General features: G+C 37.2%; 1 protein-coding gene across 4 annotated transcripts; it reads left to right on the top strand.

Annotated features, from left to right (window-relative positions):
- Positions 1-16: 16 nt before the first annotated feature.
- LOC149588336 (uncharacterized) lies at positions 17-13,853 on the top strand. Of its 4 annotated transcripts, none has more exons than XM_089863130.1 (6): positions 17-196; positions 384-708; positions 798-936; positions 3,118-3,635; positions 4,770-4,829; positions 6,256-7,336. In XM_089863130.1, exons 2-6 carry the CDS (start codon positions 390-392, stop codon positions 6,444-6,446), a joined length of 1,227 nt encoding a protein of 408 aa, XP_089719256.1. In that variant the 5' UTR covers positions 17-196; positions 384-389; the 3' UTR covers positions 6,447-7,336. The 4 variants fall into 4 exon arrangements, with proteins under 4 accessions (XP_089719256.1, XP_089719257.1, XP_089719258.1 ...); XM_089863131.1 differs by having other exon boundaries at positions 384-720; positions 6,210-6,364; XM_089863132.1 differs by lacking the exon at positions 6,256-7,336 and adding an exon at positions 10,915-13,853 and having other exon boundaries at positions 18-196; positions 384-720.
- The last annotated feature ends 164 nt before the right edge of the window (positions 13,854-14,017 follow it).

Genomic DNA, 14,017 nt, shown 5'->3' with positions numbered 1-14,017 from the left:
GGTGTAGTTTTGGAGTCGGCGTCGGGATCTTCATTGGGTAGCCATTTTGCGCCCGGTTTGTGTGTTTGTAGTTTTGTACCGCGTTGCATTGATCTCGCGAAATAATACGAGTTTTCGGTGAAAAATTATAATAAATCTAGAAATAATTAAGCAAGTAGTTACGTATAGCACTTACAGAATCGTCTTTAATTAAAATGTAAGTGTATTTAATATGTTTAACCGAGTTTATTTTCGTTCTTTTCGCCAGTAAACCGTTGTTCCTTTGTTATGAACTTAAGCCTTGGCTATTTAATGAGTCATTTCTTTGCATAAGCGTAACGCGCTTCAATTTCAGGCGCAATTATTTGATAGGGTTGTTTTTTTTGTTTTTGTTTTATTCTTAGTAAATCATGGATACCAGACCGCCACGAGGTGCGGGACCAGTTAGGGGTCGTGGCGTTAGAGGCAGGGGTGGACCTCCAGGAGGACCAGGGGGTCCACCTGGTCCCCCAGGACCACCAGGTCCTCGCGGTAGAGGTATGAGTGGCCCTCCTAGAGGCGCTCCAAGAGGCAGAGGTCCACCAGGAGGTCCAAGGGGTTTTCCTGGTAGAGGACCAGGTCGCGGAATGCCTTTCAGAGGTGGCCCTGGTAGAGGAGGTCCGGGAGGTCGTGGACTGGGTAGAGGTGGTCCAGGAGGCCCTGGAAGAGGCGGACCAAGAGGCCGAGGAGGTAACTATTTTAGTATGTTTCAAAAGGGAGCAAAACTTGAAGGTTTGGAACAATTGGATCTGATTTTTCTTGGTTTGTACTGTTAAAAGATCCCAGAGGGCGCGGAGGACCAATGAGGGGTGGACCTATGGGACATCCCCCACCTGGTGCAATGCCCGGTGGACCACCACCTAAGAGACCACGTTGGGAAAGTGAACCACCATATCCGGAACCATATTCAAATGGAGGGTAAGCTAATAAATTATTTTCTTACAATTAAAATTTGTGAAAAACCGTGAAATTTTCTTTAAAAAAAAAAATACTCTAAAACTAGAGCTGTGGATGTAGTGATCTTTTTTTCAATTTCAAATGGAGTTTGAGTAATCAAAAATATTGTTTTTGGGTAATTATTCTTAGTGGAAAAATGGTTGTGGGTGTAACAGTTTTGTATTAAAAGTTTGGAGGGTATGCAAATGTCATACCCTTCTATATACGTGGTTGCCACGGGTCAGGGAAAACCTGGAAAAATCAGGGAATTTAAAAATGGGCTGAAAAGGTCGGAATTTTAAAATTTTCAGCAAAGTCAGGAAATTTTATTTTAGTGGGTAAAATTTCTGAGGATAAGTCTTTATTGAAAGAGTAATGAAAGTTTCTCCTCATCCTCTCTTAACACAGAAAACTGTAGAGCAATCCTTAAAAATGCTGTCTAGAATGGTTTTTGTGAAGTAAATGCTCTCAAAACAAATCTCTCGGGCTGTTATTTATAGTTAAAATGTTTCTTAATCATTTTGGTGCAACAAATACATTGGGAAACTTAATGTAGAGAGTTTATTTAATTATAATAAGCAAGTAAAATGTGCTGTAAACATTGACGCTTTTGGCCTAAAAAGGTCAGGGAAAATCTGAGAAAAAGTTCAGGGAATTTGGTTCTGAAAATTCCATGGCAACCCTGATATAGTAAGTTTGGTAGAGAGGGGGAGTGAACTGTGTATCCCCAATGTTGTGGCAACTTTGTATTAGAGAATAGTATTTGCCCCCAGAAGAGGAGATACCTATCACTTAGGTAAGAGAGAAGATTATGATGTTGCCAGCCAAATATGGTAAAGAAAATACTCTTAGCTCAGTGTCATCCCCTTACCAGGACAAGAGCTGCCTAGAGTGAGGGATACACTGTCTACATCCCTCTCTAACCATAGATAATAGACAATTCCATTAAATACTTGCTGAGAAACCAAGGCACAGGGGAAGGACCCCCATATTAGGAGAGTTCCCTAGCCTAATATGGCGGCTCTGCTGTTTTTTGCTTTTCCTATGGCATTACAGCAATGGTCAATAAAGAATAGGATCCTATCAGGAAAGCTAAAGCTTATGAAGGGAGAAATAGGCAAGTTTGGGGAAGTAAAACCTACCCAGGGGGGGGGGGCAATTCTCTAACTTTTTAAGCCATTTATGGCAAGTGATAACTATCTTCTAAAGGGTTGATGCCAACCTGTTCTCAGTCTATGAGAGCGCGCCATATTTAAATAGGCTATTATTGATATGTGTTGTCAAAATGAAAAAGGGCGGATTTCTCACAGGGTGGGTGTCTCGCGAATTCCCCTGTGCTAATAAAAAAACCAGGTGTCAATTTAAAATTTTACCCTTTAGTTCAGTTTAACCATTTGATAAGTTATCACTCTCCTGAATATTAAAGACTTACTTAAATTTTACTTTGGCACCTTGTTTTTTATTAGCACGAGGGGAATTCAGGAGACATCCAACCACTTTTCAGTTCAAGGTTTGACAACACATAAATAATAGCCTATTTAGATATAGGGCTGTCATAGACGGAACATGGGGGAGGTTGCATCAACCCTTTAGACATCCTGGTCTTTATTATCTATACTCTAAGACAGGTCTATTCCGGTAATTTTTAGGCTTAAATAAATATACTTCCTTCAAAAATTCCCTTTAGTCAACAATATCTCAATCCTGAAGCCCACTAGGTTCTTAAATGTATGGTCTTTCTTCATTTCTTTGGCTACTATTGGTTCCGCTTTCTCCTTAAGTCTAAGTCTTACATCAACACAGAATACTGGCAATGGGATGATATAGCTGTGTAGAGAGAGGCGTGTCCCCGCTGAGTGGTGATTCTAATCTGTCTCAGAAAGAAACTACCACAGAACGCGTACCTTATGTCAACTAAATTTACCTTGCAACAGTGTTTCACTCTATTGCCATTTCATCATTCTTAAAAATTTGGAGACTTTCTAAGCTGGAAAGTGGGTGGTCCCCCTTTCACAACTGATCCCTATCTTTTCTACCCTCCGGGGGGGGGGGGGTATTTTTACAACCAAAGCGCGTTTGGAAGGGATAATCTTTGGGTATTGGGTTCCCCCCCTTCTCACACACCCCTTTTTAAAAGCGTGTTGTATTGGTTCTTTTATTTAGACCTCCAGATTATCGTCCACCTTATGGCAGCGATTACCCTCCACCTCCCGCTCCATATTCTGACCCCTACGGTGCCCCTAGAGACATGTCGGGTTACGGTGCCAGCGGGGCTCCACCAGGTCCCAGTCTAATGCACGGAGGCTACGATTCGGCCCCTCCTCCACCCTCGGATTATTACTCAAAGGGTCCGGAAAGATCAGAGTACTCTAGCAGTAGCGCGCCACCAAGAACTGACTACGCTAGTGGACCTCCTAGATCGGATGGTTATAGTAGCAGAGCGGATTACAGCGTACCTACAACTGGACCACCCAGTTCCAGACCGGAATATTCTTCAGCTCCCAGAACGGATTACGCCACTCCCGCTAGACCAGACTATAGTTCCAGAGCTCCCGAATACGCTCCCTCCAGTGCCAGGACTGATTACGCTACTAGCGCGACTTCTGCTTATGGAACGTCTAGTTATCCAGCTACTGCTTATAGCGATGACAGAGGATACGCCAGAAGTGACGCTTACCCCGGTATGTACCACTTTTATTTTACTTAAATGGGTGTAGATTTTTACTAGTGAAGGGGGTTGCCATTGTTCAGGGAAAATCCTGTAAAACGCTGTTGATATAAAAATAGATAGTTTTATACACTAGTTAACTCACATGGACAGTGCCGGCAAGAGAGTTTGCGGGAACCGTGGGGGGGGGCGGAATGTAAAAATCTCGGGCCCCCATCAAGAAATTCCTAAAGGTGTCCCGGGCCCAACGTTACCTACGTTAATCAAGGCCTATGCGCGGTGCTGATTTTTATTTTTCGTTTGGGAATTTAAGTTGCCGAATTCCCTCACCCAACAGCACTGTTACTTGGACTTTAGGAATTTGAAATGTTCATTTTCGCGCGCGTTTCGGTCCAGCCCACAATGCCATCTCGCGTTTCTTAAAAGTCCCCCTTCGAAACTACCGCGCACAGGCCTTGATTAACGTAGGCAGCGATTCGATATATAGTCTGTTCCAACTTCGGTTTTCAGCACGCGCAAAGCTAGGTCTCTGTGTAACGTAGCTTTGCGCGTGCTGACAACAGACGAAAGCAATACTGATTTTCAGAATTTTAAATCCTCACGCGCAAACTTTAACAGGGTTCGTACACTACCTGGAAAACCTGGAAAAGTCAGGGAAATTGAAAATAGGCCTAAAAGGTCAGGGAAAAGTCAGGGAAATTGAAAATGGACTTCAATGGTCAGGGAAAAGTCAGGGAAAAATATATTAGAGGGAAAGTCTGGATAACAGTATCAGGGCATGGATTAACTAACGCTAGTTAATCCATGATCAGGGTGACCAAGAATGTGTTGTCTGAGATTTGACCAGAGCCCCAAATTCGCGGACCTTGCTTCGCTCGCTCTGGTTAAAGTTAAATTTAAACCAAATAGCCGACTTATTTTTATAACAATAACAACTCGTTCAAAAATGATTCGAGTGATTTTAGATTGATTTTCATATATGTTCGCCATGTTCGTTATTGCAAAAGGTCAGGGAAATTTGTGGAATTTAGTCAGGGAAAACCTGGAAAAGTCAGGGAATTTCATTCCAAAAATTTTGTACGAACCCTGTTTAATTTTTTATATTTTAATTGAAATTAATTTGTGGTTTATTTATTTGTTTCTTTAGATTCTAGAAGTAGTTACAGCAGTTACAGCGCCAGCGTGGACGCTTACGGCAAGGAGTATGGTAAGTCAAACGTTTCTTATTATCCTTAGAAATTTTTCTAGATTATTTATTACAATTTTTGAGGCATAAAAATGTTTTTGGAGGATTTGGGTTTGAAATTAATATCTTAAAGAAAAATTTTACAAAGTGAAATTAATTAATTAATTTTAATGCCCCCCCCCCCCCCCCCAAAATAAAACGCCTTGAAGCGTTCGTTATAAAAGATAAAATAGATAATTGGTGTTGTAGACATCTTAAAAAAATGCCAGTGGAAAATAATAAATAAGATTAAGATTAAAATTAATATTGGAAATTAAATAAGTATCAAAGAAGTAACGTAACGTGAAATTAATTTCCAAGTTTTGCTATCAAAGAAATCCCTTTAAATTGATACTAAGTTTAGTTCTCTAGTATCTTGGGAATATTTTTTAGAGAGACAAAGCTCTTAGAAAGGTGCTAAGTAAATATAATTGTAGGCGAATTTTTAATTAAACACGCCTAAATTTGATAGACAAACGATTATTGGACGGTAAACAAAAAGTCAAAAGAGATCAATGCGATCAATATTAATCCAAAACTATCAGAAATCAGTTCTTTTTAAATGCAAAAAACCCTTTTCAAAGACAAATCAGGTTTAAAAACGCCTTTAGAAGAATGTAGGCTTAAAATTTTAATAAAGCCAGAAGCTAATAACATTTCCATTAGAAGTAAGTCGCTCTTCTGCTCAATACAAACGATTTTCTATCCCTGAACGTTTGCTTTTAAAAATTAATTCAAAAATCATTCACTCTAATGAAAAGGCATTGCGCAATTCAAAGCCTCTAAATAGACCATTTCGATGTTAACTAAGAGGGAAAGACACGGTGGGGTAAAACTCCTCCTTCCATCTCGCATTTTGGCGCCTGCACTGTATAAAATCATAGTGCGCAGACGCAGAACGGCAATGTATCCCCCCCTTGTGTGTCTCTATATCCATATAGAGATCTTTCAGATGGAATAGTAGTACGTACATCACACCCTCTCAAGTCTTACCGCCGTTCTGGTAGCCATATTGGTTGGGTGGTCTCAGCTTCATTCCCGCCAATATGGCAGCGTAAATTATGTCACGAGACTCAGCTCCCCCCCCCCTCCAACTGAAAGCTCTCTGCCCCCTTTTTTACGTCGAAAAGGTCTATTTAGGATTAAACACTCTTTCATCGGTAAAGGTCCATTTACTTCTGAGGGGAAATTTTATTAGTTTGTCATTAATTGTTTAGTCGAGTCTCGGAGTTAATTAATTTAATATAAATAATCTTAACACAAAAAGTTAATTGAGAGATTAGTAGAGAGAGAGAGAGGAGTCTTTATTTTGGTTTAAAGAGTGAAAAACTGTTAATTTTGTTTGAATGAAAAATGGAAAAGAATTCCATTATGAACCGACAACGTTGTGTGCGTGTTCTGATTGTAGGTGGGGCCAGAGCTGTTAGCGACGACCGATACAGCTACGATTCGTACAGCGCCAGCGCTAGTAGCGCCGCCCCCGCCGCTTATGGCGCTTCTACTCGCGACCCTTACGCCGCTACGACTCATAGCTCCTCGGCTTACGGAGCCCAACCTTCTCGATACGCTTCTTCGGCCCCTGCCCCATCATTTTATTAAAAATAAACAATAAAAGAACCCCCAAAAAACAATATCAGACAAATAACAAACAATATCTCTTCATTAAAAAAAAAAAACTCTTAATGATATATATCTTATCAATTACTTGAAAAAAAAAACAAAAAAAACAAATGTTGCTATTAAACATTGTGGTGAATTCTTTTTTTATTTAATTTTAATTATTTACCGAAATTTAATCACTTATTTCTTCAGTGTTTCATTCTGATAATTTTGAAATCCAGAAAGGTATAAAAAAAAAACTACCCATTCCCATGTGGATGTATTAAAGGGGCGTGGCTTTGGGTTGTTTTTACCCCTTCTTGGTTCTCGGTTTATGTCGGGTATAGTCTTTGAGCAACTTGGAGTTTACCAGTGAAATAAACCAAAAGTAATTGTTTAGAGTTCTTTTTAGATTTTTTTTTTTTTTAAGAAAAACCGGTTTTTATTTTCGACTTTAAATAATTGCTTCTTAATTAATTAATTTTCTAGATTTTTAATTAATTTAGAATGAATTTTATACAAACGCAATTTCTTTTTTTATTATTATTATCGTCACGAAAGTTTAGGTTATAGTTAACGTCTCGAGGGTGTAAATATCATTTAAACTTAATTAAAATGGCCACATTTAACTAATAATAATAATAATAATCCTAATTTTAGTTAACGAGAATTTAATTAGTTAATCCAAAGTTCCAAACAAGAATCCTCATTTTTTTTTTTTAATCGGCATAAAATGAGAGAAAAAAAGAAAAACAACAAAAATTGAAGAATCATTTTAATCTTCAATGTGTCTTGTAATTAAAATAATTACTTAAATTAGTACTAATTAAATGTTTTCTGTGTCTTTGAAAAAAAAATGGAAAACGGTAATAAATATCTTATAGAAGAAATATATCGAATTTTTAAAAGTTTCTACAAAAAAAAAGTAATTATAAAAACCAATCAACGGTAATACAAAAAAATCTCTTTAACGAGCTGGCATTACAACACCAAAATAATATTTTAAAATACAACTACTACTTCTACTACTACTACATTTTCATCCTGTGAATTTCAAGAAAATATCAAACAAACAAACCCAAAAAAAAATCTCAATGGAAAAGAAAATACTTCAAAAGAAGTCCACTTGAAAAACCAAAAAAAAAAATATTTTGGAAAAAGTTTAAAAAAAAAAAGAAAAAAAAAATGCAAAAAGTCACAAAGTTGAAGAAACGAAATTCTAAATAATGAAAACAAAATATGATTTTTTGAGAGAAAAAAAATCATAGCCCCAAAAATTGGAGCCTTTAAAAAGTGCAGGTATGTGAAAACAAAGTTTACAAACTTTATTATCTACTACCTTTTTTACTATATTACTTTATTTACAACAACAAAAGAATCTTTTAGCGGTGTTTTTTCTGATACAAACTATCTATTCATTTGATTTTATAATGACGTGGCAACCATTATTTTATAAAGGGTTAATGACATATTTAAAATAATTTAAAACGATTCTCCAGACCTAAAACGAGAATTTTTTAGAACAGTAATTTATAGAGCATAGAATCTTTAAAACGATTGCCTCCTATATCTATCAAGGCCGGTTAGGGGGCGTGTAATCTAAATTGCTTGAGTGTCTTCTGATAAACAGTGCCATCTAGATTAATTGTAAGTTTGTTAATTTAAATAAGAAACTGCTACTTTATGGAATTCGTTAAAATTATAAATCCATTTATAAACTAAAAGTTATTTTGGGAGCTTTCGGACCGCGGTCCTTCATCAGCCGAATTTTAAATCTATACTAATTTAGTATAGATTTAACCCCCCCCCCCCGCCCCTCTTTAAAATATCACAATGTACGGGCCTTGATAGATATATGAGGCAATGCTTAAATAATTCCCTCAGTACCTATTATCATAAGATATGTTCCATAAGTTTGTCATGATGTGACGTAGGTCATAGATCCGCGGTAAAGCGACGCCTGGTGAGGCACTGTCAAAGGCTTAGTACAGACTAAATAGGAAGATGGACTTTCAGCAAGAAGCGATATCTAGTTTACTAGGGAGAAGGTATAAATTCTCCACATTTCTAGCTTTATCTCTAGTTAAAACGTAGGTCCGGAGTTAATCCCCGCCTCTAAGTTAAAAGCAGCATCTCATTGGTTCTTGAAAACTCAGCCCGACGCGAATGACGAAAATTACAATGTATTTTCCGATTGAGGAGAGGCGAAATAGCGCGGCCTCCTTTTACATCCCCCCCCCACCTTGAATTTTGAAAGGGGGACTAAGAATACTTAGGCATCTTATACCTTCTCCCTAGTAAACTAGATATCGCTTCTTGCTTTCAGTAAGTCTCTAGCATTACAAAGTATAGGACGTGTTAAACTTATGGAACATATCTTATAAACTTATGCTATTATCAATTGGACAGAAAATAAACTTATTAGGATCGTCATTTTACTAGACCTTTAAATTATATTTAGGTATATAAATTTATATCCCCGTATATTCTGTATTTGGCGAGTATTATATCATTCCGAGTTGGTTATTCGTGGAATGGCGAGTCGCGTTGACGGGTTAATAACATCGGATCGGATTTCTTTACCCCCCACCTTAAATTACCTTGACCTTGATTTTGTCTTAAAATCAAAAATTTGATGATAACAAAAAAAAAAGATAAAGAAAACTAAATTTTTATGGGTTAATGATTTGAAAAAGTTAATTTCTTTTTTTAAATTGAACTCTCCTGGATCGTCTATATGTAAATTAACAAATAATAGTTTTATAATATAAATGTTCAATATCCCGTTCTACGCTATTTCAAATTAACAACGATTAATCTATTAAATTAATTACGGCTTTTAGAAGAAGTTAATTATTAAAATTAAAGAAGGATCCGCGAACGAAAAAAGTAATGAAAGGAAAATATGTATTTAAACAAAAAAATCGCTTCGGGTTAAATTTTGCCCCAAATTTCAAATAAATTTTTATAAAAGAAAGAAAAACTTACTACTACGGAAAAGATCTGAACCCGACTCGCGTTTAAACGCCGTATAATTTATATTTAATTTAGAATTAATATATTTATTTATTTTAGAGGTTACGCCGAGAGATAATTATAAAATTAAATTATACTTTTTAATTTTTAAAATCTCATTTAAAGACAACAACAAACCTTAGGCCAATTTTTCTTGATGAGGATTATTTATTACTTACATTCTATAAGTTATTCCGTGGGAAATGAATTAACCTCATTTTAATTATTATTTAGATAATTTATTATATATATATTTAATTTAATTGATATTGGTAGATCCGGAAGTACATAAACAGAAATTTCAGCCTTTTTTTCTGTTTAGTAGGAAATCAGTTCAAGTCAGGTTTATTCTAATTCTAATTAAAATCGGGTGAATTCAGGCAAAATTATTTTCATTTAATTCAAATTTAATTCTTGAAAGTTCATTAAAATCGGGTTCCTCATCAGTTAAGCCCTGTTCACACATGGGAAGCAGTTACCTAACGATTCAAAACGCTTCCATGCAGAAGTCTTAACAAAACTTATAACTCTAGAAATTAATTACAAAATAGGTTTCTTGAAATTGCTTTGCAAACCAGTTAAAACCGTTCGTTCTATTTTTCACTTGCCTTAGCAGGCAACACCAAAGAATGTCCTAGCAAATGGCACTAATAGAAGCGTCTTAAGGTTAAGGCAAGAAGGGATATCTAGTTTACTAAGTATTCGCGCGCCAGTCCCCCCTTACAAAATACAAGGGGGGACGTAAAAGGGGGCCGGGCTATTTCGCCTCTCCTCAGAGTGGGAAAATATGTAATTTTCGTCATTCGCGTCGCGCTGACGTGCACGAGTTTTCAAGAACCAATGAGATGCTGGTTGTAATTTAGAGGCGCCGGGGATTAACACCGGACCTACTACATTTGGACTGGAGATAAAACTGGAAATATGGCGAATTTATAACTTCTCCCTAGTAAACTAGATATCGCTTCTTGGTTAAAGTATGAACCGAGGCTGTTGAAATCGTTTCGAATTGGTTATGAAGAGGTATTTAATCAGTTCTGAACAAATTCTTCACGTGAAAGTGTGAACATAGCTTAATTACAATAACCAAGTTGGGATTAAATAACTACGAGAAGGTGAAATTTAAATCAAAATTATCCTGAAATAATTTTCAAAAACGGCTCATTTATATCTTAAAATTACTTAATCGGAAAAAAATTAATTAATACAACGCGAAATTAGGTATAATTACAGAGAAAGAGAGAGAAGAAAAATATGATTAATCATTAACTTTAATTACAATGGAATATTTACAAACAAATGATATCGACAACAAAATTACCCTAAAAAACAATGAAATAATTAGAATTAACTACACTCTAGCGCTCGTGACACTAAAATACCCAGCATTTAATCTTAATTAAATTGAAGTTAAATTCCCCAATTTAATCTAGTAATTCTCGGTATCTTTTAACAGCGGTCACGTGACTACCAGATTGACGATGGTATTCCGAGGTCTCTATAAGGTGGTAAAGGTACGTGTTGATGATGATGATGTGCCGTTGGTAAAGTATCACCGCCGCTGGTAACTTTTCTTTTGTTATTGTTTATTCGGATCCTGTTAGATCGGTAAATTGGTAATTGGTGGTTGTTATTGGGGTGTCTCGCTTTGATTTTGGTATCTCGCTGCTGCTGGGGTTGTTTTGGGGGTAATTGTATCCCTGCCGATGAGGGATACACCGCGGGGTGTTTGATAGTTAAAGAGGAATGGTCAACGTGTATGTCCACTCCCGCCGAGTTTTGTTGAGCGGTTCCCGGCTCGTTCGTTCGAATCGTGGCTCTGAATCCGTGTTCGTCGGCGACGTAGTCGACCTGTTAGAAATCGGGTTGTTAAACGGGGGAAGAGACAGCCAAGTCGCTTAAATACTACGTAATAGACCATTTCGATGTAACCAAGACGGAATGACACGGGGGGGGGGGACATACTATGGGGTTGACCCATAGTCGTCTCTGCGCACTCTCTGAACCCAAAGTGCCTAGCGGAGGCGCTCAAAAGCCCCCCCCCCTTGTCATTCCCTCTTAATTATATCGAGAGACTGTCGTTATAGTATTTGAGCGACTTGGAAAATACCTAAGACCCTTAGAGAGCCTTGGAAATAAGCAAGCCGCTCAAATACTATAGAGTATATATATGGGCTTGGAAGTCGCGGAGAAGAGCTGTCGTCATAGTATTTGAGCGACTTGGAAAATACCTAAGACGCTAGATAGACTTGGAGATAAGCAAGCGGCTCAAATACTATATAGTAGATGGGTTTGGAAGTCGGGAACAAGGAAGAGCTGTCGTTATAGTATTTGAGCGACTTGGAAAATACCTAAGACGGTAGATACACTTGGAGATAAGCAAGCGGCCCAAATACTATATAGTACATGCGTTTGGAAGTCCCGGAGAAGAGCTTTCGTTATATTATTTGAGCGACTTGGAAAATACCTAAGACGCTAAGACAGAGTAGCGCGATAGAGACTTGGAAATAAGCAAGCCGCTCAAATACTATTGAGTAGAAGAACTGTCGTTATAGTATTTGAGCGACTTGGAAAATACACAAGACGCTAGAGAGCCTTGGAAATAAGCAAGCCGCTCAAATACTATAGAGTAGATGGGCTAGGAAGTCGGGAAGAAGAGCTGTCGTTATAGTATTTGAGCGACTTGGAAAATACCTAAGACGCTAGAGTGAGTAGCGCGATAGAGACTTGGAAATAAGCAAGCCGCTCAAATACTATTGAGTAGAACTGTCGTTATAGTATTTGAGCGACTTGGAAAATACCTAAGACGCTAGAGTGAGTAGCGCGATAGAGACTTGGAAATAAGCAAGTCGCTCAAATACTATTGAGTAGAACTGTCGTTATAGTATTTGAGCGACTTGGAAAATACACAAGACGCTAGAGAGCCTTGGAAATAAGCAAGCCGCTCAAATACTATAGAGTAGAAGGGCTTGGAAGTCGGGAAGAAGAGCTGTTCTTATAGTATTTGAGCGACTTGGAAAAAGGGATCACACAAAAAATATATCCTTTCTTTAAAATGTTGAGCGTTTCTCAAATTCATAGTTGAAACTTTGAGGTTTTAGTTTTACTAGTCAAGTGCAAATTCACCGCACTTACGTGTCTATAAACTCCTTGTGCGTCTATGTATCCGTAAGATCCCCTTTTAGTCCCATCAATGGCTCCTTCCTCATGTCGGTACTGTTGACTTCCCCCATAATGATGGTACCTGCCATCATCCTTGAAGTCGTAACCGAACTTGTAGGGTTGAGGATCGTACTATAAAACCAAATACCATCAATTTAAACTAAAATATTTAACTTAAGCAAACTTACCCTAATTTCGTGTTGTTGAGGATGTACTTGAGCCAACAAGTGTTTGGGTGACTTAGAAATGACTCGAACTCTCCTTGATTGGCTGGTACTTAAATGGTCTCCGTATTGATACTTAGCTTCGGTACTTGTTGAACCAGCTATGGGGGCCCATCGACCATTACCCAAAAATACTTGGGTTTTTTTCGTGTTACGTGGTAAACCGGATGTAGTTGTTATAATAGTTACCATGAAGCAACTGAACAACAACTATTAAGTAACGAAACGCTTTGGTTAAGTAAGAAAAGAAAACAGAGGCCAGTCGAACCCATTTTGTTGTGCGGTAAAGTTTATAAAAAAAAATATGGCATAGTGTGAACGTGCCTTTTACAAACGCCCGTTCACACTATGCAGCGAAAACATAAACAAGTACTTACTGTTAATTTTGTCATGGTGGTTTACCAATAATACTGGGACTAGTAGCTATACCACAAACAACTACCGCAAAGAACCGTGAAACACTTGATACTGATGTATAAAAAAATTTATTATATATTTTATATAGGTTGGGGGTTTATTATATATATATACATATAAACAGTTTCTTCCCCCAGTTAAATTATAATTGTATCATTCTTACTGCGGGCCTTTAATTTTATCCTCTTCGAGATCTTCTTTAGGAGGACGCGTTTTCCCTCTTTGTTCCCACGGGCGTGATCACCCGTTTACGAGTTACAACGCCCTTTTTAAAATGATATTGATCCAGAAAACGCCAAAAAGTACTTAAAAATTGGTTTTATTTTAGTTTCTACAGGGCTTTTACAACCATTTATAATCGTGTAATTCGCAATTTAAAACACTTTCGCGGTTTTAAGGTGGAAATTTCAGTTTTATTTTTGGCTTAAAATTCTTGTTTAGTTTCCGAAAATTCTTTATATAGACGTAATAGGAATAGTTTTATAGTACTAAAGTAACTTTAAACAACTCAAATTAGGCCCATTTTTCGTTATTTCCACATTTTATTTACAGCCATGTAATTTTAAATACAATAAAACAATTTTAAAATGAATATTTTTGCGTGTTATTTATTTGTTTTAACTTGTTGGCAAGTCTTGGTCGTAGATGTTAATTCAGTCAAAGGTAAGAAGGTGCCGCTTCTTTTTAGCGCGCGGGCTTATCACGTTTTCTAGCGATTCAAATTTGCGCGGGAGATGAATGATAATAAATGGATTT

Source organism: Phalangium opilio, unplaced genomic scaffold, assembly GCF_054372755.1.
Source record: "Phalangium opilio isolate 3A_F unplaced genomic scaffold, DU_Popi_V2 ptg000662l_1, whole genome shotgun sequence".
NCBI classification, from domain to species: Eukaryota; Metazoa; Arthropoda; class Arachnida; order Opiliones; family Phalangiidae; genus Phalangium; species Phalangium opilio.
Note: the sequence above shows the minus strand (reverse complement) of the source record. Positions and strands in the feature narration are given on the sequence as shown.

Excerpts from the sequence above, each read along its gene's own strand:
- LOC149588336 (XM_089863128.1), top strand. The coding sequence starts at position 390 with ATGGATACCAGACCGCCACGAGGTGCGGGACCAGTTAGGGGTCGTGGC. Across the intron at positions 721-797 it reads CCGAGGAGGTAACTATTTTA|ATCCCAGAGGGCGCGGAGGA; the intron begins GTATGTTTCAAA and ends TACTGTTAAAAG. Across the intron at positions 937-3,117 it reads GAACCATATTCAAATGGAGG|ACCTCCAGATTATCGTCCAC; the intron begins GTAAGCTAATAA and ends TCTTTTATTTAG.